At 36.0% G+C, this 26,447-nt stretch overlaps 1 protein-coding gene across 17 annotated transcripts; it reads left to right on the forward strand.

Annotated features, from left to right (window-relative positions):
* Positions 1–356: 356 nt before the first annotated feature.
* Positions 357–25,535, forward strand: LOC102615671 (ultraviolet-B receptor UVR8). 17 transcript variants are annotated; one of them, XM_025092852.2, is made up of 19 exons: positions 369–705; positions 1,182–1,396; positions 1,526–1,555; positions 1,758–2,032; positions 2,334–2,410; positions 5,290–5,368; positions 10,209–10,268; positions 10,471–10,572; positions 10,690–10,783; positions 12,955–12,997; positions 13,117–13,162; positions 13,260–13,306; positions 13,415–13,517; positions 17,553–17,607; positions 17,735–17,801; positions 17,931–18,060; positions 21,395–21,474; positions 25,177–25,273; positions 25,400–25,535. In XM_025092852.2, exons 4-19 carry the CDS (start codon positions 1,771–1,773, stop codon positions 25,480–25,482), a joined length of 1,425 nt encoding a protein of 474 aa, XP_024948620.1. In that variant the 5' UTR covers positions 369–705; positions 1,182–1,396; positions 1,526–1,555; positions 1,758–1,770; the 3' UTR covers positions 25,483–25,535. The 17 variants fall into 17 exon arrangements, with proteins under 17 accessions (XP_024948627.1, XP_024948626.1, XP_024948620.1 ...); XM_025092855.2 differs by having other exon boundaries at positions 370–705; positions 1,526–2,032; positions 17,931–17,951; positions 18,024–18,060; XM_025092854.2 differs by lacking the exon at positions 1,182–1,396.
* The last annotated feature ends 912 nt before the right edge of the window (positions 25,536–26,447 follow it).

The raw sequence follows: 26,447 nt of genomic DNA on the forward strand, positions 1-26,447 counted from the left end.
AGTTTTGTTCTCTACAATTCCCTCTGTCTTTTCTGACCAACTACTGCCACCAGAGGAGCCGATTTGCTGTTGATCGGCCGTTGAAGGATTCACGGATTTGGGAAAAATGAACTTAATATTTGTGAAGCAAAGTTTAAATAAGAATAAATGAAAAGGCTTCATGAAAGTTTACACAAAAAAGATAAAAGTAGTGGCATGGTGCCACTATTGCACGATAGGCGAGTCCTAAAAAATGAGTCAGTGGTGTTTTTTAAAGTATAGCTGCCCAATCGATGCCGATAAGTTATGATACATAACCATTTGGCTCAAAACAAAATACTACGGTACACGTGGCTATAGATGTGGGTAGCCATTATTCACTTATTTGCTATGGGAGTATGGCAAAGGAAATTGCCGGAGGCCGAAAATCTTTAATTTTACTGATCATTCTGTTTAAACAAAAAAAAAAAAAACTTACTGATCACTCACAACTTTCAAAAGAAAGGAAAAAGCGAATCAATCGCAAAAAGGAAATTTTTTTTAACTTAACTGATCAATTACCACCACGAGCGGCTGCACCAGTCACCTCCACTGCCTGCCGTACTACGTTTGTCGTTCGTGGATATCAAAACCACCGCGAAGCCGAAACGAATAGACTGATGTCTCTGCCAAGATGAGCGCCGATAGTCGTTAATTGTCTCGAACGAGCTCTTGCTCTTGAGTACAGTAATCTACTCTTTCTTGATCCGTTTTCGCTTACCGTACACTTGTCTATATGACTGATGGCTTGTCATCTGGTGTTAGGGTCTTGGATTGATTAGAATAATATAGAGAATTAAAAGGAAAAAGAGAGGAAGAGAGGTCAGCACAATCTTAATTTTCATCTAACTATAACCCGAAATCCTAATTGAAAAAGGAAAGCATCCTAACACTAACAAATAAAAATAACCTAGAATCTAAACATCTCTTTGGTGCTTGTGAACAGTGGCAGCAGGAGGAAATAACTGATCAATATATTTATTTTTATTGGCGGGGTTGTTGTTAGTGAAATTAGTTTCATTGTGCTTAACTGATCGATTTTTTTTTTTTTAATTTTTTTTATGCTTTTGTGATTGTCTGTATTTTCTATTCGCATAAGATATACACGAAGTACAGGTTCCTACTTCCTAAATTGCTTCAATTTTTCAATTTTATACACCCAGATTTCTGCATTGTTATATGGGTTTTCTTGCCTGGATAAAATCTGGGTCTTTTATCAGATTCAGGAGCAGAATTTTGCTGCGCCTGGATTACCAAAATTCCTAGACAGAGATAGAGTGCATTTGCTCTTGCTATAGCAAATTGGAATAAGGAGTGTGAGAAATACAGTTTCCAACCAAGAACAAGATATGCTTTTATAATTTCTTTTATTGTGCAGGTGGGTGTTCATTTGAGTTAGAGAAATCAGCCGTTTTGTGTTCTTTCTTGCTAGTGAATTTCATTTCGCAGCTGAAGTCTGTTCCGTCCTGTTTTTGCTGCTTATTCTTGTTTGATTTCTCTTTTACAGGTAGCTTGCAGCGCTTGGTTTGAGAGATACGTAAGAGTAGATAAAGGACTAAACTTATTTAACTATAGCAACTTAGCAAGTTAATTAATATTTGAATTTTCATATATTCTGTCAACCATTTGAATTTTTTTTTTTAAATAGAATGGTTCATGCAAGATATCTCTAGTACTAGCCAAGTCCCTAAAAGAAAAAAAGACGACATTAAATCTTTTTAGATCTTTTCTTGGTCTAGTTGATGAAAGACAATGTTGGGTAGAAGTTTGACTGCAATGACAAAATACCATCTTAAACAAGATATAAAGTTAGGATCAAAATTAGGGATATGCAAAAGATGGATATCAAGCACACTGCAAAGGAGATTTGCAGCTTTGTGGGGAAATGGAGACTATGGAAGGTTAGGTTTGGGGAGCTTGGAGTCTCGGTGGAGGCCTGTCGTGTGTTCTGCCTTTGAGAAACACAGCCTCAAAGCCCTTGCTTGTGGTGGAGCCCATACCTTGTTCTTAACAGGTTTATTTCTTTATTTTTTTTCTAAGATAAATTACTTTAGACATTTTATGTTGTAATTATTCTCTTCTCTATCTAATAAAAGATATAGCATTCAGTCATGCCCTTTGTTTTATAAAAAAATTTGGTTTTATTCCTCATAAATTTGGTGATGAATTGTGAAGATTGTGGGCTGTGGCCTGTATTCAGGTTGGGGCTCACAAATCATTCTTCACCTTTGACTGTTCAGGTAGAGACTCATAAATTGTCCTCCACCTTTGAGTGTTCAGTTAGAGACTCATAATTCATCCTCCACCTTTGACAGAAACTGGCTGCATTTATGCTACTGGTCTTAATGATTTTGGACAGCTCGGCATATCAGAAAATATTGGTTACTCTTTGGTATGATAATTTTACTTTTCTGCTTAGACTTTTCCTTCATCTTTTGGGCCTTATTTTGGTTAACAATCACGTTTAGATTCAGCTAGACAATCACATTTAGATTCTCCCCTAGGGGCTTGACCAAGTGGCTTTCTAGCAGTTTTATTTGGCTGATCATTGGAGTTTGAATTTAAATGATTTTGTATAATTCCCTATTTTAATAAGACCATACAAGTAAAATTGGGTGTGGGTTTTGGCTTACTACCTGGAAGGAAAAAGGATTGAAGATACATTTTGTCATTTTACATGGTCCTTAGTCAAACCAATTAAGAGACCGTAATAAAATCTTATTTTGACTTTCAAATCAAGTGTTTCTCATGTGCATTTTTAAGCTTGTGAGGTGCATTCAGTTGTCATGCTTCTACCTGATAATGAATTTTAACTTTTACTTGTTTGGAACAATTAGGTTTCAGACAGTCAATGACTTATAACTCAATTTATCACTTTTTCCATCTATATGAAGTTTCCTTAATTCTTTACTGCCTTTTCAAATAGGTTTGGGACTATACATTTTCATTAGGGTTGTAGGAACTAACTTTGTAATTCCCTATAACTAAGAATGGTAAGTTTCCTTAGATTGTTAAATCTTACCCTATAACCCTACATAACAAAAATCATTAGCATTAGTTCATTTGAATTAAACAAATGATCTCAAAATTTACTTGGAATTCAATTTGGATTGCAGAAGCAACTCCAAAAATCACACAAAAATTTTCTCCAAAGTAGCAGAAGAAGAAAAGGGGGAAAACAGTGTTTGCTTGTACCAAAGAGCAAACAGCTTCTTCCAAGTCTAAAACTCTTTCTAGTTATTGAGGACTTGAGAAATTGAAGACTATTTACCTAAATGGCTTTTTTGTCGCCACTTTTTTGTTGTGTTTCTAATACTCCAGGATGTAAATCAGTTTAATAGAAATACAAGATCAGCTATAGTTCCTAATCAGCCCACTGTTGTTTTTAGCATTGAAAAGAACAACAGATCTGAACAAAAGTGAGGGTAGAGTCTTGATGTGAGAGAAAGAATAATGGGGTTGCTGTGGGCAGAAAATAGATTGAGAGACTCGAAATTGTTTGAGTAGGGAGAGAGATTGAGAGGCTGAGACATGAGAAATAGGAGACAAAGGCAGCTACATGAAGTGGAGGAGAGTAGTGAATGATGTTGGTTAGTTTTAGTTCTCTATTCCATTTTTCATAATTCAATTAAGTTCTCCTGAATCATCAATACATTTTATTTAACTTTTTCATGGAAATATAAGTTAAAACGTTTTGGGCAAGGTTATATAAGACAATTGAGCAGCTTTGGATTCTTGTGATACACTCCTTAAGGAGAATGCTTTTAGCTTATTTCATGGAAAGAGAAAAAAATTAAGCCTCTTTGTAAGAGTGCGATTCTTGTATTTTTATGTGTGTTTTGGGAAGAAATAAAGAAATAATGGATAATTTGGTTGCGGTAGAGATTCTTTGCTTCCCAGAAAGATCTACTTTCTCTACTTCTCTACGAATCTTGGTTTGGAAAGAGTTTGAATATACTTCTTTCTTCTTTATCCGTCATAATTACCAAGAGGTCGTGATATAGCTTGTGTAGTTGAGAGACCCTTGTTGGGGGGATCATAAGCATTTCTCATGGTATAACAAGTAGATTTTGTGATTTTTTAGTTCTTGGATGTTGTTTCATAATTGCCAAGAGGTCGTGATATGGTTTGTGTAGTTGAGAGAACCTTGTTGAAGGGATCATGAGCATTTCTCATGGTACAAGAGGCAGATGTTGTGAATTTTTTAGTTCTTGGATGTTGTTTTTTCTCATTATAGCTTTTTCTTTAGAGCTGTCTGTGGACATTTGGTCCTGTTTAGTAATTTCTTATGCTGAATCCATATCGTTCATTGTTTTAGTTTTCTTTCTATACTACTAAACAAGCTACCCTTATTTCAGTTGGAAGAAATTAGGTTTTTGTCTCTACTTTATCCTACACCAAGTAACTGGGTTCTTAACATGCCTGGTCTTGTCTGTTAGGGACTTGAATTCCCCTGTAGGAGCTCCACATGTGCAGTGAAATATGTTGATAAAGGTAGTTACCAGAAATATTTCATGCATTAAGTTCAGAAGTGGTCTTCAACTGGTTAACTAGTGGACAGTGTTTGAGTTCATCTTGGTTCCTATTTTTACCTATTAAAGTTTTTATTTTTGACCTAACAGCTGCCTTTGTCTTGTTTATGATTACTCTTTAATCATTGATTAGTAAAATACAAGTATTATATGTTTTCAAGATTTTCCTACACTTGTATGACCTAGAAACTTGAACTCTACCTAGTGGTGGCATGGATTTATATGATTATTCATTAATGTGTTTGAGTTGGATGCACTTGGATAGTAGTACAAGTGGTAAAGGCTGGTTGGGTTGTAAATGTTTTAGGTTCTGAGATTAACAAAGCCAGCAAGAAAGTAAAAATGTAAAGGTTGGATGTATTTGCTCAAGTCTTAGGAAATAGTTTTTTTATTTTCTTTTTTCCCTCCAAAAAGATAACTAAGGGGCAAAAAATGAAGTTTTGCTGTTTGCCCTTCCATTGACAAAACAGGAAAAAAAAATTAGGCATCACATGTATATATAGTTTTTTTAATATCATGATTAGTGCATTGTAATGAGTTTTATATGCTGTGATATGTATTTCAGATCACAGATGAGTGTGGCAGCACTGCATTGTGGTAGCTTTGGTCTATTGTTTTGTTTGCCTTCACCCTCATATATTTGGACTGAATGTTTCTATGGTCCTATTATTAAAGACAATGCCTTTGGAATATGAGCGTTCTTTTTGAATTTTCCACTTACCCTATTATTTTGTTGTAGGAGCCACTTAGGATTTCCGGACTCAAGAAAGAAGTTGTGCAAATCTCAACTGGTTACCATCACTCTTCTGCCATTACAGGTTTTGAGTTAGGCAGAACATTTATGTAGAGCTGTGCAATATCTATTAGTTGAACAGCGGTAGTCAAAACTTAGACCCCTTTTTTTTCAAAGAAAAATGCATTTTTGGAAGGGAATAGTAAATTGATCCATAAATCTAATAGAAACTGAAAAGAAAGAAGAGCTGAAGTCCAAAATATCTAATTTGGTAAAAGGTCTAATTTGACTTTTTATTCTTCCCATCAGCACATTCAAGGCTACATGAACAATGAGTACTACATCTACCAATTTTCACATTTCTATATCTTATGTCTGAGATCTTTGTTTATTCTAAACGCTAGTTTCATCTCTTGTGCGGATGCTGATAGGATTTTCATTTAAGAGGTGCTATAAAAATAATCAGGCACATTAGAGGGAGGGAGGGAAGAGATTTTGTGAATGCTCGAGCAAAAGAATAAAACTAGGTAATGCTCAAGAGTTATAGAAACAGGGTTCATGCATGCGATTAGATATAATATTGACTAAACATTCCACTCGGGAAGAGGAAGGTCCTCGCATCCATATGAATCAATGAACTAATAGTAATACCCCAAAATAATATCAGTTGTACTAAGAGTAAATAAATGATTGGGTGGTACTTGCTAAGTTTCAATGGTAAGCCCTGCCATAAACTGATAAGCCCTGAATTGAAATGGTTAGATAAACAACACAGTAGAGAGCAGAATGTTGTTGGAAGTAGGAAAACTTGTATTTATCTGCAGAAATAAACTAAAACACCCAAGCATTCAAGAGGCTTGGTATCTCTCCCAAAATGAGCAAGCTCACTACAAAATAATTCTCTAAATCCCCTTCCCAAAAACCAGCTCCTCTCCATATAACCTCCTCACTTCTACGCCCAAATAGAATAACAGAAAAACTCTTAACAAATTATCAAAACCGAAAACCATCAACTTATTACTAACAGAAATGCATAACAAACTCTTCTCTCTATACTACTTGATGACACGTCAACCACGATTGGTATTTCCGAAATTACCCTTGCGCCTTGCATATGTGAAACGCACTTGTGGCCTAACATTACCATCCGCCCAAACTTTCACCTTGTCCTCAAGGTGGAAATCGGGAAATTGTTGTTGGATCAGATGAAAATCCTCCCAAGTTGCCTCAAATTTAGGCAAGGATTTCCATTTGAGCAGCACCTCCACTTCACTAGATTGACCATTAACCTTAGGACGAACTCCCAACAATTTTTCAGGTTCCACCACGAGTTCAAGCTCAGGAGTCAACTGTGGGGGGATAGTGGGGGAAAAGGATGACATACCAAGTGCTGCCCTCAACTGCGAAACATGAAAGACAGGGTGGAGTTTTGCTGTTTGAGGCAGTTCTAGTTTGTATGCCACCTTCCCGATACGCTGAAGAACCTTAAATGGACCGTAGTAACGTGCAGCTAATTTCTCACACTTACGTTGAGCGAGGGAGCGCTGCCGGTAAGGTCTTAGTTTCAGAAATACCAAATCACCTGCATTGAACTCTACATGATGGCGCTTTTGATCAGCTTGCAGCTTCATCCGCTGCTGGGCACGAAGCAACTGCATCCTCAGATCGTCCAGTATGGCATCACGATCCTCCATTAACTGTTCCACCAAAGATACCGAAGCAGCTCCTTGCTCATACTGAATAAGAGGGGGTGGATCCCTTCCATAGAGAGCACGAAATGGAGTACAACGTGTAGAAGAGTGGAAGGAAGTATTATACCAATACTCAACCCATGCCAACCAGCGAGTCCAACTTCGAGGTTTTCCAAAAGCAAAGCAGCGTAGATACGTTTCCAGACAACGATTGACAGCTTGTCCATCAGATTGTGGATGATAGGCGGTGCTTCTTTTGAGAGTAGTTCCCTGCAGCTTGAACAATTCACTCCAAAAATGGCTCAAGAATATCCTATCTCGGTCAGAGATAATTGACTGTGGTATCCCATGAAGCCTAACAATTTCACGAACAAAGCTTCCAGCAACCGAAACAGCAGAAAAAGGATGTTTCAATCCTATGAAGTGAGCATACTTACTCAGCCTGTCCACCACTACTAAAATGGCATCCTACCCTTCAGAACGAGGCAGCCCCTCAATAAAATCAAGTGCGACTTCCTCCCAAACCTGGGCTGGTAGTGGAATAGGTTGAAGTAACCCCGCGGGAGTAGTGGCCAAGTACTTATTCTGCTGGCAGATGGTGCATTCCCGTACAAATCTGGTGACATCCTTGTGCATACCTATCCAATACAATTTTGCTGCTAAGCGTAGGTAAGTTTTTGTTTCTCCCGAATGTCCCCCAATCGGAGTGGTGTGAAACTCTCCTATGAGAGCAGAAAGAAGCTTAGAAGTCTGAGGAATAACCAGCCGACTCTTGTAGAACAATACTCCATGCTCAACTGAGAACCCCACGTGAGATTGTGTACCTGAAGTTATGTCTTCCCTTAGTTTTTTCAGAAAGGTATCCTCTGCCAACTCAACCTTTAAGGAATCCCAATGTTGCCACTGAGGAATCGCCAAAGCTGAACACTTTGCTGGTTCTGTTAAGCGTGAGAGTGCATCCGCTACTCGATTACTTGCCCCACTACGATATTGAATATCAAAATCATATCCCATGATTTTGGTGATCCATTTTTGATATTCAACTCCAACAATCCTCTGCTCCAAAAGGAATTTTAAGCTCTGTTGGTCTGTTTGCACAATGAATCGCCTTCCCAGCAAGTACGGCCGCCATTTCAGGATTGCAAACACTATGGCCATTAGTTCTTTCTCATATATGGACTTAAGGCAAGCCCGGGGCCCCAAAACTTGGCTGTAGTAAGCTACTGGCTGTTGCCCCTATAGTAGAACAGCCCCTAACCCAAAACCAGATGCATCAGTCTCAACAATAAATGGCTTTGTGAAATCAGGCATTGCCAACACAGGGACCGAAGACATAGCTTGTTTGAGTTCTTCAAATGCCGCTGCAGCTTCTGGACTCCACCCAAACCTATCTTTCTTGAGCTGATCAGTCAAAGGCGATGTGATTCTGGCATACCCAGCCACGAACTTTCTATAATACCTCGTCAATCCCAGAAATCCCCTTAACGCTTTCAGATTAGTGGGCGTCGGCCACGAGTTCATGGCTTGGATTTTACTTGGATCCGCTGCCACCCCTTGTCCAGAGATGATATGGCCTAAGTATGCCACTTGAGTCCTTCCAAACTCACATTTTTATCGGTTGGCATAAAGGTTGTTGGCCTGCAATATTCCCAAGACGAGAGCCAAGTGCTGCTGATGGGATTCCACTGAAGGGCTGTAAATTAGAATGTCATTGAAGAACACTAGCACAAACTTCCGAAGATAAGGCCGGAAGCATCATTCATCAAGGATTGGAAAGTCTTCGGGGCATTCGTTAGTCCGAAAGGCATGACGAGAAACTCGTAGTGTCCATCATGCGTTCGAAAAGCAGTCTTATGAACATCCTGACTACTGACTCTGATTTGATGGTAGCCCGACTTTAAATCTAGCCTGGAAAAAATTCTGGCACCATGTAACTCATCTAGGAGTTCATCAATGACAGGGATGGGATACTTATCTGGTACCGTCGCTTTGTTGAGAGCCCTGTAATCCACACAAAAATGCCACGATCCGTCTTTCTTCTTAACCAACAAAACTGGGCCCGAGAATGGACTATTGCTGACTTGGATTATTCCCGCATCTAACATCTCCTGAATCAGTCTTTCAATCTCATCCTTCTGGGCATGAGGATAGCGGTATGGTCGGACACTAACAGGTTGACTGCCGTCTTTGAGCAAAATGGAATGCTCATGTCCCCTGGTAGGTGGTAAGCCCATGGGCATGTTAAAAACCAATTCGTATTCAGCTAGGACTTGGTTTAGATTCGTTGGCACCTCAGGGCTCACTTCGCACTGACCTTCAAATTGATTACATTCCACCAGAATTCCAGCTCCCTCGTGCTTAATGGTGTGCATCATTGCCTTCAATGAAACCAAAGTCTTGCCAAGGGAAAGATCCCCTCGTAGAGTAACAGATTCATTTCCGACCATGAACTTCATCACCTGTGTCTTCCAATTTGTGTGTGTCATCCCCAAAGTTTCAAGCCACTGAACTCCTAATATAGCATCCGAGCTCCCCAACCCAAGCGGTAAGAATTCCTCTACAATATCTATTCCCTGTAGATGAACAATGAGTACTACATCTACCAATTTTCACATTTCTATGTCTTATGTCTGAGATCTTTGTTTATTCTAAATGCTAGTTTCATCTCTTGTGCGGATGCTGATAGGATTTTCATTTAAGAGGTGCTATAAAAATAATCTGGCACATTAGAGGGAGGGAGGGAAGAGATTTTGTGAATGCTCGATCAAAAGAATAAAACTAGGTAATGCTCAAGAGTTATAGAAACAGGGTTCATGTATGCGATTAGATATAATATTGACTAAACATTCCACTCGGGAAGAGGAAGGTCCTCGCATCCATATGAATCAATGAACTAATAGTAATACCACAAAATAATATCAGTTGTACTAAGAGTAAATAAATTATTGGGTGGTACTTGCTAAGTTTCAATGGTAAGCCCTGCCATAAACTACATAAATAGTTAGAGAAGAAGAGTCTGTTAGCTAAACACTAGCTACAGTGCTTAGATGAAATAGTTTTGTTTGGAAATGTGCTGCTTCTTTTATTTTTTTTTCATATGGGTTTTGAGAGCAATGTCTATTTATGGTTCAATATTGTACTAATATGCCTACATGTAAGTATAGCACGTGAGATTAGTTTGTACCATTATGCCTTTCTGATTGCCTTTCATTCTCTAATTTTTTTTCTTTTCAGTGGATGGGGAGCTCTACATGTGGGGAAAGAACTCAAATGGACAGCTTGGCCTTGGAAAAAGTAATAGTTGAACCTAAATTTTATGTTAGATAAGTGTGTGTTATAAATATACGCATATTTTCATGCATACATAAATTACATCTGCCAGGTAATAGCCTTTGTTGTATTGCTTTATTTGCTGAATTCGGAATTCCTTAATATAGTGAAGATGAGATAAATTTAAAGACATTTTCACCTAATGATATGTTGTACTGATATGCAGAGGCAGCAAAAGTAATTCCGATACCAACTAAAGTAGAATGCTTGAGTGGAATCTTTACCAAACAGGCGGCTTTGGGCTTTGAGCACTCAGTTGCTGTTACTGGTCTGGAACTAAGAAAAGATAGATTCTATTTTATATACTAGTCAGTATTGGCGTTTATTATTCGGAAATTCTAGGTACCAACCATTGTTGTTTCTTGGTTGTGCTTGCACTCTCCAGGTGGGGGAAAGGTCTTAAGTTGGGGGGCAGGAGGATCTGGAAGACTTGGTCATGGCCAAGAATCAAGCATTTTAGGGTTCTTAAGAAGCACCAGGTTTCTTTTGATGGCTTTATGACCTAACTTTTTTGTTAGACAAAGAAAAGTTAATACAATCTCTAAGACAATAATTGTCATCTTTGTATCAGGGTACAAGGTTGCAAGCTATTTCTGAGTGTACAATTAGAATAGAGCACTGAAATTGTAGATACATCCTGCAAGATAGGTACAACCTAAAAATCATGGATTCTGATATAAATAAAGTAAAAGTTGCCTATAATTTTTAACTGATTGCCTCTAGACTTTTCCATAATCCACCTCAAGTTGGCTCAAAGATGCGGAACATGCCCAGCTTGCTCTTCATATTCTCAGATGACTTTTTGTCAGTACTCTTCGTAAGAAATCCACCTACTGTTTGTTAGTAGGAAGAATGTCATACATACCACATCCCCCTCCAGCTTTTCCTTGATAAAGTGACTATCCACCCTAACATGTTTTGTACGATCATCACAATCCTGCAACTTTCTTCCCTTTGGCCCTCTGAAAAGACTTCTTAATGGTTCTTATCAAGCATATGTTCGCACATAATCAAGCTCTTTGTGTAGACCAGACAGGAATTCAAACACTTTGTCGTCTTGTGTTTTCTTGTAGTTGGCACTATCTGCTGCATGGTCGCACTTGAAGTCATAGTACTGATCCAGCTCCTGCCACAAGCCTATTATTCACTAACACCTTGGTCACCTCATTAAATTCTTTGATCATTGAACTTATCTCATAGATTTGCGTTGAGTCACGGAATAGGTTCCATCATGATGTCCCATTACTTCTTTCCTGTAACAGGTCTGGCTGTCCTATTTCGTGTTCCATAGAATTAATCAAGCCATAACGCGGTCGTTGAGTTTTTCAGAATACCATGTCTGAAACCCAAGGTCATGTTGCTCTGGTGCCTCTGTCAAACCGGTCAAGTACACAATCTACCCTTCTCGAATACCTGTTTTCATAAATAGGGACCGTTGAGAGAAAATTTTGCACATTCAACTTGTGTGTAGTAATCTTTAGAGATGGGCTATATTGTGCCTCAAACAGTTTTGGGATTGATTGCGTTGGCCTTATACAGCTGCTAGATATCCCTCTTTGTTGACTTCAGACATTGTGTCACTTCTGATAAAACCAGTCCTATTTTAGGGGGTAAAACCTATAGTGATTCTAGTGGGATAGGTTCTGATCAAATGAGCACATCTCTAGGCGATAATCATTATCTTGGATTGGTGTACATGCTATTTGTAGGTGTACAATTAGATTAAAGCAGGGAAATTATATATACATACATTCTACAAGATAGGTAACAGCCTAGAAATTAGGGATTGTGGTGTACAATTAAATTAAAATTAGAGATAATTTTTAATGAACGTTTATGGACTTTTGCACAAAAAACATATTTCTTATTCTTCTTAATTGTTTGAAAAATTTGTAATTCCACATTCCTTATTAACTGTCTGATGCATGGTTTCTCTTAATAAATCATAAAGTAATTACGAAATTTCGAGGTGGATAATGCTAAAGCACTTCATGTATGGTAATGTCATGCATATTGTGGTCTGAGTGGTATAAATTTAGTACTTGTCTATGTGTTTGTGTATAATCCTGCATAATTTTGAATGTTATCAGTTTCGGTACGTAGACCAAATAATACAATGCATATCTGGTGTTAATGCATATAACTGTGGAACTACATTTATTGTTAACTAGATTAATGAACATTTTTATCAGCAATCCTTTTCTAAGTGAGCAGTACTAGTGGTTATTAAGTGGGTTACAGTTCATTCAGGAAATGGTTTTGATGTGGGCTCTGCAAAAGAATTATGTTGGGATATACTCGTGCAATTTGATAAGTACCTATTTTAAGAATCAAGAAATTCTATGGTTTGAATCTTTGGTACTCTTTATATATTGTCGCATGTATTGTAGTTCAATTGTAATTTTTTGTTATGTTTGTTCCTACTTTCCATATTAATGTTCTATTAAGAATCTAAAAACAAAGATAAACTGTATCAATAAAGTCAACTCTTTTCTATGTGGCATGTGTACTGACTTGAGCATCTTGAAGCTTCCACATTTCTTGTTCTTTCTTCTATCCATTTTTTTTTTGAATTATTGTTATTTTATCCATGATAAGAACTGTATTTTTTTTTCACAGTTCTGTATTAATAGATGCTTTCTGTGTGCAGTGAATACACACCGAGACTCATAAAGGAACTAGAGGGGGTTAAGGTTTTATTCTTGTTATAAATCGAATGTTGATGGATGTTGTGATTATTCATATATATATATATATATCTTTGTCTTAGTATTATCGTGGTCTCCTAACCTTTTGGTTGATGAATTGTTAGGTTAAAATTGCAGCTGCTGGATTTTTGCATTCAGCATGCATTGATGGTATTTCATGGACCTTTCTTATAGCCAATCTGCATATGACTTGGCTTTCCAAATAATATTAACTTCCTTACATGTCATTGTTTGTCTAAATTTGCAGAAAATGGCCGTGTCTATATATTTGGCGATAGAGCAGTGGATAAGATGGTAAGTCCTTAATCTAATATTCTTTTGAGGATTTTAGCCATCAAAGTTACTTTCTGCTGTCATTTCTTTACGTGAGAAATAACAAATTCTTAATGAAATAAACTGTAGCTCTTTCAAGAGGGAAATCATGCGAGAAGGCCATCCCTGATTAGTAAACTTCCTTACTCAGAAGAAGTTGTATGTGGTGGCTATCACACATGTGTTTTGACAAGTAAATTTTTTCTCCTCGTGTGTTTCAATTTCATCTTGGGTTATGTTATTTTAAGAAAATCACAGGTTATCAAGGAAACATAGATTAAAAAAAACATTTTTTTCCCCTGATAAGAAATTCAAAATGTTTTAATGATGAAAAATTTCAAAACAGAAAGTGGACCAGCTGTCCACTAAGAAAACCCAAAACTTAAACCTATTTGTGTTATACAAAAGTATAGCCAATCACCTCTATAGTCTATAAAGGCTAGAATCAGCTATAACTCCCCATCTCAAAACCCCATCCCGGTTTAGATGTTCTTTTTTTTTGGTTGGGAGGGGGAGGGGGGGGGGGGGGGGGGAATGAATCTTGAAACTCCTTAGAAACTGAAGCCCTAAGTGAAGAAGAAGACGAATTCTATCCCACAGTTCCTCAAGATTATCTGCACTTTTCCCCTAAAAAATTTGAAAATTTCTTTCCTTCCATAATACCCAAAATAGAGTTGTTACTCTAAATTTCCAAGGAGTCTATGTTCCTCTACCTAAAGCAAATGAATACTCCATAAGAAGAGAATCGACCCACAAAATATTAGTTTCTTTGCACAACTTAACATCAGAACTTAGAAGCCACAAAACAATGAAAAAAAAGATGATTTGAATTTTTACACTTTTCTTGCATGTCACCAAGGAGAGACAAAAATTAGGAAACTTTCTTTGAATCACTTATCCAAGATTTAGTTTTCCCTGTGCCAAGGCCCACAAGAGATCTTGAATTTGAGGTTCGGATGGCAGCCTTCTAAATCATTTTGAAGTGTAAAAACTCTCCAGCAGAAACATCATTGTACAACTTCTTAGAATATGACTTGCAAGAATACTGTCCTGAGGCTTCCAACTTCCTTATCCTTTTTGTCTTCCTCCAATTCATCAATATTGATTTTTTCAATACTTAACATAAAGGTTGCAAGTTCTTAAACCACTCTATCATTCATATTTCTTTTAACATTGAACTTCTAATTCCAATTCGTATAGGGTGGAGAGAGAGCCATGCTAGAAAAAATTGACAAAACACAGAACCTGTACAAATGGAGGAATTTCTCACACCACAAAAAATCACCCCTCCACTGTCCTCCCAAAAACGAATGTCTTGCCATTCCCTACTTCTAAGGCAATATAACAAAGAAAAGAGGTTACTCTTTAGATATAGCTTTCCAAGGGCTTCTATTGGACCCATTCCTAACCATGTTTGCATTCAATCCATTTGGATGAGTTCTGTACTTGCTGCAGATAACCAAGTGTCAAAGAGAAGTCTTCTCCAAGGGAAACCTCCAATCCCATTTTGCCTAAAGACCTCTATTTTTCTTTTCCACATTGCCAGTTCCTTAACCGTCTCTATTTTTAGGCCTTGCAACCTTATCCCACTTCATAAGATGAGATCCATTGACATTTCCGTATCTTTCCCATCAGAAGTCTCTCATCATCTTCTCAATTCTTTTCACAATTCCCAATGAAATTTTGAAAAGAGAAAGAAAATAAATTGGAATGGCTGACAATATGGAGTGAACTAGAGTGAGTCTCCATCTTTGGAAAGGTAGGGATTTTTCTATCCTCAAGCCTCTTTACTGCCGGGTCCCAAAAACTTTTTATTTCTAGGATTATCGCCCAAAGGTGAACCTAGGTCCTTAAAGGCCAACTTCCCACTGTAAGCCCAAAATTATTTCCTAGGTTTTGACTTCATCCTCCACCGAGTTGATTCCCGCTATTGTACTTTTGGCCATGTTGACTTTAAGCTGTTCACAACTTTTAATAGGTTTGCAATTTCTTGTTCATCACCCACCGAAAATAAAAGAATACTGTCTGCAAATTGGGGGGTGATAGACCTCAACCTTGTCTTGGCCAATTGTTAGACCCATAGCTAACTCGGCTTCAACAACTCCAGTCATCGATCTGCACAAGCCATCAACCGCCAAAGTAGAAAGAAAGGGGGAGAGAGGATCTCCTTGTCTAATTCCTCTAGAAGCATCAAACTTTTGTTTAGGCCTTCCATTTATGAAGACTGAGAAGTTTACTGATTACAGGCAGCCCTTTATCCTTTTGCTCCACTTGCATCCAAACCCTTTTACTTGGAGAACAAGATCGAAAATATTCCAATCTAAGTGGTCGTAAGCTTTCTTAGAATCACTTTTGGTAAACATCCCCTCTTTTTACTTCTTTCTACAATCTCCTGCAGCTTTGTTAGCAACCAAGACAGAAATGTAGCCCTTTTACAAAAGGTGATTGAGATGAAGATATAGTTTCGGACAACACCTGTTTCAATCTTAAAGAGAGAACTTCATTTTTTTTTTTTTCTCCTCTTCTTGCTCAGAAACATGAAATATTAGGTGTAGGAAATGTACAGAGGAGGAACAAGAAGTCTATAATGATAAAAGACAAAAATCCGCAAGTAAGATAAAAAATTCTAACTAATGAAATTATACCATAGCTGCTTCCCAATTAATCAAAATAAAGAGAGACAAATTTTAAAACTCTGAAGATATAGAAGCCCATAAAAAAGCCCATTTAAGTCTGTCCCAATGAAACATGTAATCCTCCATCACTTTGTTCTAAAAATTCTTAAGTTTCTTTCAATCCATAGGACCCAAAATATAGCCACAACTGTGTAATCCCATAAGACACAAGCCTTCGCCCACCTTTAACTCTCGAAATTTTTTTTTAGAACAGAAATGCTTGTTGCAGGTGTTGCCCAACTCTTTTAAAAGCCCTAAGCAGCTTGGACCATAAGAAGAAAGCAGCTTGGCATTGAAGAAATAAGTGGTCAATACTTTCCGGAGTATTTTTACACTAGACACACCAATCTGGGGATAAAGCCATACTTGGTCTTCTCTTCTGAATTACATTACTGGTATTAATATTCCATTGAGCAACAGCCACACCATCATCTTCACCTTTGAGGGAACTTCAGCTTTCCAAATCAGATTAGTCGGGGCCAAATAGGGGTAGAGTTATTTATGAGACTGAGAAAGTACAATTTGGTAGAAAAGATCTCTGATAGGATTTAGAGATCACACTAGGCAAATTTAAAGAGAGGACTTTAGTTATTATCATGTACAATCTTGTCACCAGGCTGATTGGCCTAAAATCAGAGATCTTGATGGAATCTTTTTTCTCGGCAATTAGGCAGATGAAAGTAGCATTGGTGATTTTATCGATAACACCTTTGTCATAGATTAGAGAAGCCTTGAAGCTGATAACGTCAGCAGATTTTATCTACTAAAGGCCTTAAGTTTGCAATAAATAGCTAGCAAACCAATAATATTTAAGCTCGAGCACCCCCTCCTCCCCTCCCTCAGTCTTGCGATCGGCAATTTTCAACCTCAATCACAAACATAGCAATAAACATGAACACTGACACAGTTTACTGTGATATTATTTATACAGAAGGTTTGGATTCAAAAACTTGATCAATCTGACATGGATATTGTGTTTAGTTGCCAGGGACAAGTTTAATTATTGGGTTGTGTAGAAACTAAGAGGATAGATCTATGAGGTTATTTTAACACGTCTCATTGGCATTGCAGCGCATGGTTGGATTCTACTAGGCATCTCTCTTCTCCATATCTTTTATTAGATTCTTGTGGTGTATTTCATTTTTTTTTATTTTAATTTTAAAGAATTGGCCAATATAAATCCCATAGGCATATTTTAAATAGTCATTGTAACACCCATGAAATTATCCAAATTGTATTCTATGAGAAAACTCTTTGATCCATTGCTGCAATGTCTTTTTCTTTTGTATAAATAAACTTAAACTTGTGTACTGTTTCAATGAAAATTGTTTTATCTACAATGAATTGAAACTGATATGAGAGCTTACGTGAACACAACACTTGGTAATCTGGCATTTGCTTCTTAGGTCTGTGAAAAAAGTCTGTGTGCCTGTACTTTTTGGATTCTTATGCATGCCATTTCATTTACTCTTGCCACTTTTTGTACATGAAATGTGATCTTAAAGGGAATTTTCTCTTCTTCTTTTTTCCTCTTTCAATGAATTTACTCATAGGTGGAGGGGAACTATACACATGGGGCTCCAATGAGAATGGCTGCCTCGGTATTGGGTAACTTCCACTTTAAGACCTTGTTAAAAACACATCTTAGGATATACCTATGTTGTTATGTGTGTTTAGAATTTTAGCTTGTCATACGCTGGTTTTTCTTCTTTCTTAATGTATCTTTTGTTGTCAGTTCTATAGATGTCTTGCATTCACCTGAAAGAGTTCAAGGTCCATTTTCAGAATCCCCCGTTGACCAGGTTTGTATTAAAATTTGTTTAAAATGTTCAATGGGTTTCCATTAGCAATAGCGAGCAATGATGATGCATTTGCCAATGCACTTATAATTTCTAATTGAGTTATGATGGATGTACCTACTTGGGGAGGAGATATGCACGAGCATTGTACTGGTATGTAGCACTATGATGCTGACATCCTTGCATGAATCATACACTATCACTTTATTGAATTTTACTATACAGGTATCTTGTGGTTGGAAGCACACAGCAGCTATATCAGGTAAGGACTGTTTTGAGATTGAATTTCAATGCAGCGTAATTGTTATATACTGGAAAACTGGAATGGTGGAAAGTTGAGGATATAATTGTGACATTTACCTGTACTGTTTTAGAGAGATTCACTTTTATATTTGGAAAAAGTTTTTGCTATGCATTTCTCGTATAGAAACCAACCCATGTTTAGTTGGATTGGGTAAGAGGAGGAAAGATATTGGGACGTTGGTTAGACCAAATAAGAGGATTCCAATGTTTGTTTCGAAGAATTCTAGTAGGTCTTGGAATTTGGGATTTCAGTTGGACCAATTAATATAAAATGAGGATTACCTGAAGGGAAAGTTTGGGAGATAAGACTATAGAGGGATTGGACTAAGTTTTGGTCTCATATTTTTCTCTATGGCATGGGACAAAGTTGTCTCAAAAGAATCATTATACAACTAGTCCCATAACTATATTTCTAAGGAAAATAATAGATGGACTGAGTATTTGGCTGCCCAAGAAGACTGAAACGCAAATTGGCTTGTGTTTGTAAGTCTCAATAAGTCTCACATGGATTTCACGTGAGGAGCAGTAAATAAATTAAGAAAGAAAATTCAGCCCCCCAAAATCCCTTATCTCCAAATCGACATTCAGTTCTTCCTTTTCTTCTTCACTTGTATTTACCATGCAACACCACTTCTCTATATGTAACACCACTGCTTCAACACCCCCCACAAGTATGTTTTCCTTTTTTAGTTATCTTTATTTTGCTGGAAAAGTTCCTTGGAATAAAGTTGACAGTAAGTTTTTTGGAAAATTTCAAGCCATACACAGTTTAATGCTCTGGAAAATTTTTGTTCGGAAAGACAACAATAAGTTGAAAGCAGATACTGCAAAATTGCAGCAACAGTATTCAACAATGTCCTGATTACAACCCAACCTCTTCAAGCCTCATCCCCAGAATGTACAAGTAACTTGGATAATGCCCATTATAAATGTTTCATTATCAATTGACAAAAAAACCACTGTATTAGAAATGTCATCAAAACCACAAGAACACCACACAGAATCTTCTGATCATCAAGTTCAGTTGGATGTGTCAGGTAGATCAGTTGGAAGTTCACTTTGAGAGTTATCTTCCCTATATTGCTGAAGTAGTAGTTTATGAAAATGGGTATGACTTGGTTGAAATATATTGAATTCCTTGGGTTTCGTTTTGTTGGAGATGGGTATTATTTGGTTGAAATTTGAATAAGGGAAAGAAGAGAATGGCTGACTGGTCCTTTGTTACTGCTTTTTTTATTTTATTTTATGTTTTTTCACTTGAGTATGAATTAAACCACAAAATGCCAGAATTTTTGCGTTTGGTAGCCTCGGTTTATAATACTCGGTACATCTATCAATACCATATTTCTAATTATAAACTAGTGTTACACATAAAAAATTTATATCCATAAATGCAATATCTTCTTCTTGTCTGTGAGCTATCTATATCATAAATAATTTTGCATACACGCACTTGGAAGGGATTGGTTTCTGTCTTAAAATGTTAATTTTTTTTTTGTTATATTAAAATCTATCTCTTGCCATTGGACTCTCTTTCCCCGCTTTTTGCAGCACACTTTTCTCTCTCTACCCATTATTTCCATAAACAAATTGGAGGTCTAGATAACCGTTAATATACGAGCTTATGTCTGATATTTTTTTATATGAGCTTAATAAGAGAATGACCATTTATTATGTATGTCACACGAATTGGTATATTGAATAATTATTTGTTGATCTCTACCTTTCTTATAGAAGATAAGGTAAAGAGAAATTTTTTGGAGGAGTGGAGAGAGGCTATGAGTTTTTTTTTTTTTTTCAAAAGTTCGACAAAGCTAAATCAGAACGTTGTCTGTCAATATTTTTTCAAATACTTTGTCCTTTTTATTTTTCTTAATTTTAGATATAGAAAGACCATTATTATGTTAGAAATTTGTTGTCAAATAGCTTGTAGTGACAATAATTGAAGAGGCTACGTAAAACAAGCTCTCTTTCCATGAAATAACCTTGAATATGCTCTTTAGATATAATTTAATGAAAGCATTAAAATCAAGAAAGATATGGGATGAATCAAGAAACAAACATAAAAGCTACTGGTTGTTCATCTTGAATTATATACCACATGCCATCAAACGAAAATATCCCATAATTAAAATCTGTAGCTTTTGTTTAGGTATATGACAATTACGGATCAGATCCACTATCAAATTCACCTGGTTGCCCACACAACATAGCAATTCTTGACATTAAATTAGTGAATTACAAAATTTTTTAGAGAAAGCTGAAGAAAATCTGCAATTTTATTAACTAATAATCCATGTCTAGGGTTTTGAAATCAACTAATCGAAAAAAGTTTACTCACATGTCTAAGATATTCAAAATCAAATTCATCAGAGAAAACTAGCAAAAGACAAAAGAAAGATCTTATTGATTGAAATAGAGCTATGGCAGCTTGGTCTTCCCTAAACTGTCTCCTCCTCTTGTTGCTGCGTTCTCTTCTATTCTTGAATTAATTACTGACTTTTTGTATATATGTTTCAGCCCTAATCCTTGTTGGACTTGCTAAAATCGTTCTAGTTCTCCTTTTCCTAATAAGAATAGGACTTTGAACCAAGGAAATAAGTCCATGAGGCAAAATAGCTCAAAAATCAGTTTTTCATGTGGGCCCAAATAGGAAATTGGGCCAACGCTTCAAGAATCAATCTTTCTGGATCAAATCTGACTCTCAACCTTTGTACAAGTCTAATGGAGCCCAAGAATGTGAATGGAGCCTAGAAAATTCAGCCAAGAAGCAATTAGAATCCAGAAAATAAAATTGCACTTTGAGTATTTTTAATACCAATTTATAGCTTTTCTGCTCCTCTTATTTCTTTGCCTCAAAATCTCCTATGAAACATAAAAGGTCAGTAAAGATTCAAGAAGTTAAAGAAAATATCAAATAAATGCAAGGAATTAAAAAAGGGTAAGTACTTACAAAAAACTCTTGTCGCTAAGGCAGAATAACCTTTAGTCGCTGAGAACTCAGTAACTCTTATGTTGCCTTAGCTCGTTGGTCAATCCATTTTTTTGTGTATTTGACATAGTATTGCTGTTATTGTACTTTGAATAAAATGTTTTCCTTTCTAATCAACAATAGTCATGTATTGTTTATTTTGTTTTTGCTATTACTTTTGCACACTTTGCTTAAATGGATAATTTTCTGTGTTTTAAATCGTACTCTGCACTTTGAAGTATCTAGTTTTCTGTAAACAACTTGATGTTGATATATTTACCCTTTAACTTCTTGACTCAAATATGGGAATTTATTTTTACAGAAGGCAAGATCCTCACCTGGGGCTGGGGTGGTTCTCATGGAACATTCTCAGAAGATGGACATTCCTCTGGTGGACAATTGGTATGATTCCACTTTTCTTATATAATCTCTAATTTATGACAAATAATTATCATGATTATCATTACTATTTAGATGAAAGTATATTTGGTGAAGTTATTGAGCCTGAAGATATTTTTGAACTTTTTCAGTCCTAGTACTTGATTTTGGATATGCCAGTCATTGAAATCATAACCAAGCTTTAATTTGATTTGCCTTGCGGCATTTGGGTCTTATGATTACAAGGTTGTGTTATTGGTTTTAATTTTTTATTAAAAACTTTTTAATATAATTTGACCTGAAAGTTTAAGCTTATTTATAAAAAATCCCAACAATTGCATTTAGATTTTTACATTTTGTGTCACGTTTATATATGTGTGTGCGGGTGTGTATGTGTATTGAGTAATTTTTCAATAAGAGATCGCTTATTTTATTGAAGTAAATAAGCTAAAAGACAAGAAATGACACTCTAATGCAGTTGATTTTAAACTTTTAATTTGTAGTGTATTGAAATTTATATTTTTTTGTCTTTTATTTTATCTTTTATTTTAATAAAGTATAGATATATATGTATGTATAAAACGATATATGTTAATTAATCAATCACTCATTAAAAATAAAAGAGTTGTTAAAAAGATGGTGCAACTAGGTTTAGATCCTTGCCGGTGGAGATGATTTATAAAGGATCAGGTCAAACTTTTCTTCTCCTATAAATGAATGCTGCACTTTAGACCTCCAAAAATTTGGTATTGATTTTGTCTTAGTTGGCCTAAGGCCATTAACGCATCATTAAATTTTATTGGTCTGAGTTGGTTGAGGTTTGCTTGTATGATCTTAATCAAAATGACTAGTCCATTTGTCTTGGTAGCCAACGGTACTTTGGAAGCTTCATTTTCAAGGTTGAATGAGGCAAGTTCTTGTTCTCCTATAAAATATGCACTATAAAAATAGGATGAATTGTATTGGATTCTCCTCGACTAAAATTTTAATTAGTGTCATTTAGTGTTGTATAGACCATATTGTATATTCTAAAATTTTGTTAAGTCAATTATTAAAATTAAAAAGCTCACTGTTGGAATAGATCAACTGCAATTGGCAATCATTTGCAATGACCATTCTCTTACTGACATCAACCACCAGTTATCGGTGTCTGATGAAGAAAAAATCAGTACCACTTGAATCCTTGTCATTGGATCTATGTAATCATAAAATTATGACCGCTGTATGAGCCACCATCTGCTAGTGCCATGTTTGTCACGTTGCAAAAGATTGGCATAAGACAAAGGCGTGTACAGTGGTTAAAATTTTACTCTGAATTTTCCAATGAAGATGGCTCAAGCGCGGGTCACATTTGTATGATTGCGTAGATTCGGCATTTAGGATTCCAAAGTTAGTGAATTTGTTTTCAACTAATACCGCTAATCATCGGCTCACAATGGATGGCAGCAGTAAATGATTGCCAATCATAGTGTTTGTCAAAGATCGGTGCTGATTTAGCAGTGACTATTAATTATATTAAACTAATGTTATCAACATGGGGTTGGGTCTATTTCATTTAGAGCCAAACAGTAGATTGTAAACCTCAATACAGTCTAGTGTAACATAGTGTGCCAAATGCATGAAATTGTTATATTTATCGAAACTCTAGCCTCTTTCACTGTGAAGTTAAATTTTTCGTTTTGGTGGAACTCGGTGGTGCTATTCTTGCTGCTTAGGATAGAGGACAATTGACTCCTTCAGAGTAAATAAAATTTATCGCATGGTGGCAGAACTAGTATTTGAGGTCACAAGTTTGAATCACCATCAGCTCTCAAACATTGCTTCTCCCAAAAACGTGAGTATAAGTAGATATATTCCAAATATCTTGTTGGGACAATTTGGGATTACTGTTGGGATGACCAGATGTAAGTATTTAGATTCTAAGTAGACTTCATTTGTAAAATATGTAGATTGTGATAATTTTTTTAAAAAATGTCAATGTTTTGTTGTTTTAAAATGTAAATTGTATAATTAGGACAAACTGATTTTTAAAGGTGAGTTCGAAAGTGGAATGCGTATGAGGGAGTTGGAGATTGACTTGGAGTATCTAATGAAGATATGTTGTAGAATTTGGCAGTAAAGGGTTAATGTTAGGTTGCACCAAGTTGGGAATGATTAGTCGTCATGGATGGCTTCTGTAAGTTTTAGTGCTAAATAAATTACCCTTATATTATTTTGTCAAAGGAAAATTATTATTCGTATACTTTAAATTTGTTCTGTTATCACAAATATTATAACACTTTAAGGGTGTATCAATCGTCCACTGTAAATTGATAAAAGCTATCTGTTGACTACTAATCTGTTTGTAAGTTAACAAAATCGTAATAAAATGACGATTTTGCCCTTAAAACTCAAATTAAAGTAAACAGACATAATTAAATATTTAAATAAAATTTGATTAACATACAAAAACAATCCCTTTTTTAAATTAAATTTTAAATGATCAATGACTAATAGGAATTTTTGTAATTATGAACAGAGAAATCCCTCATTGTCTACATATGCGAACTACAACATTCTGAGAATACATTGAAGGGAAAAATCAGTAAAATCACATACAGATAATACTCATTATTTTTCTGTCACTCCCTTAAACAATACTACACTAACCTAACAAGAATTTCAAGTGCAATAAAGTATAACACCAAATACTGTAAGATAGAGGAAAGAATTCTTATAAACCAAATTAATGCGGACACTTATATCACCATCTCATGCAAGAAGTTTGTGTGTTTCAATTTGACTGTTTTTTAATTTTTTAAGTTTTGGACCTGCTGGTGAAATGACGCCATTTCATGTGGTGAAATGACGTTTCAGATAAGTGAAATGACATAATCGTTAAGAAACGATATGTCGTTTTTTCCATTCATTATAGGACGACAAGTCGTTTTGTCTAGGACGACATGTCGTTTTTTATGAGAACGATATGTCATTTTTTATGGGAGCTTCTTTTATTTCAAAGGACTAAATTATCCTTATGACGTCAGCACTTACGAATAGTAGCTAACAGATTAGTGGTCAGTTGATAGCTTTTGTCAACTTAAGGTAAACGATTGATACACCCTTAAAATATTGTAGTATTTTTATAATAGAGCAAATTTAGGGTATACGAATAATAATTTTCCTTATCAAATTTATCGTGTGTTTCTCATAACAGACGTTTCTCATAACATACACTCTTTTTCTAAACAAAAAATATGATGCAAAGAGCCTTTCTTTGGAGAGTTGTACAATTGTAACAAATGAAGTTGTAGACAACTGTCTTTATGTGTTAGTTTATTTCAGTTCATTATATTGCATAGTTCATTATATTGCATAGACAACTTGGGTAAGCAACTTTTGTGGACCCGTTCACTCCCCCAAGGGGAAGTACTGAGACCCTACTTTTATAAGGCTTTTGGAAAGTAGGATCTTACATCTTTAATTTTTTTCCTATAGTTGGTTCTCCTGTGATTTCTGTTTTAGTTTTATGAGTGGTGAGGAAAGATACCACCATTTACACATTTTCGTTTATTAGGACATGAATTGATATGGTAAATGCTTTTATTCCGTGGATTCGTGTGAAGCGTAACTGTAGAAATACTATTCTATATATCAAGTAGGTCAAAGTTCTTATTTTCAATGTAGTTATGTTGTGCAGTTAACACGTACGTAGTTATGCCACTGATGTTTTGTATTTATTTTCAGGGCCATGGAAATGATGTTGACTACATACACCCAACAATTGTAAACTTTGGGGAGAATGTGAAAGCATTGCAAGTATCATGTGGATTCAATCACACAGGTGCTTTACTTGAATATGTCTAATCTTGACCGCCGTTCCAGCTGCACTACAATTAGTTGGTTCTTTGGAGACAAAAATGTTCAAATTCCAACTGCCTGCGTATTGATTTTCATTTTTATGTTGTAGCACTTGCTGTCACCGAATGTGCAGCAACACTTTTTGCCCTAGAACTCAACATATCAGAATGTTACCTTGTACTTATGATGTGAAGGTAACATATTTTCTTATGATTTCTGTACAAAGATGAGAGATTTATATAGAATTTTTAGAAAACAAAATAAATAAATAATGGTGGGTTCAAAGAACCTATAAAAAAAATTTTTATGCCCACATTCTGATACCACTTGGAACAACCACTACCACCCAAAAGGGGAGCCACTCCTTGGTTGCTGGATAGGATAAACTGTGGTTGGAATGTCAGGATTCACAACCTAAAACTTTCTTATGCACAAGATCCTCAAAAGAGGTGAGTGCAGAGCATACTCATTATAGGATCGGAATGAACTATTACGAGAGTGTTGTTTTTCAAGAAAAATAAAGGAAAATGAAGAAGCTTTAGAATGTCATGTTATTAAAACACGATTTAATTCGATTCTTAAATGAGTTCTGCCTACAAACTGAAATAAGTTCTTATATAGAAGAACTCGTGGAGAGAGGATAGATATGACCCTATCTTTTTGTAAAAGTAAAAACATAATTATGAAAGGGATAGGACAGGATTCCTATCCTACTTTTCTTAAAGAAAACAAAGTAAAAGTAAAAGCAAGCTTTTAGAAAAGTAGATGTTTTGCTTTTGTAAAAGCAAAAGCGATTATTACGAACAAACAAAAACTTAAAGAGGCAGCAATCACAAGATTCATAGATAAGATCATTAATGGCTATGAGAGGGGGACATGTTGTCAACATCGCTATCGATTTCTGTGAAAGGTTCCTTCCACCAAGGCAGATGGGCATAGTATTGACGAGTTGGAGAATTTGTTGGTGGAACTGAACTGGTTGAAGGTTGCATCAGATGCTTCTGCAGGATGCAAGATTGAAGTAAATTCTTCCCAAGGATTTTGGGAATCTTGGAAAAGAATGTTGGTATAATCTGGTCTTTCTTCCTTAATTAATATTTCAGTGGATGGAGAATTATTGGATGAGGGAATTTTAGCAGTGGGAATGACCATAAGTT

The sequence above is a fragment of the Citrus sinensis genome, chromosome 7 (assembly GCF_022201045.2).
Source record: "Citrus sinensis cultivar Valencia sweet orange chromosome 7, DVS_A1.0, whole genome shotgun sequence".
Lineage (NCBI taxonomy): Eukaryota > Viridiplantae > Streptophyta > Magnoliopsida > Sapindales > Rutaceae > Citrus > Citrus sinensis.

Coding starts and splice junctions, on each gene's coding strand:
- LOC102615671 (XM_025092852.2), top strand. CDS start 1,771: ATGTTGGGTAGAAGTTTGACTGCAATGACAAAATACCATCTTAAACAA. Junction 13,163..13,259: donor GCATTCAGCATGCATTGATG/GTATTTCATGGA, acceptor CTAAATTTGCAG/AAAATGGCCGTGTCTATATA. Junction 13,518..17,552: donor TCACACATGTGTTTTGACAA/GTAAATTTTTTC, acceptor ATTTACTCATAG/GTGGAGGGGAACTATACACA.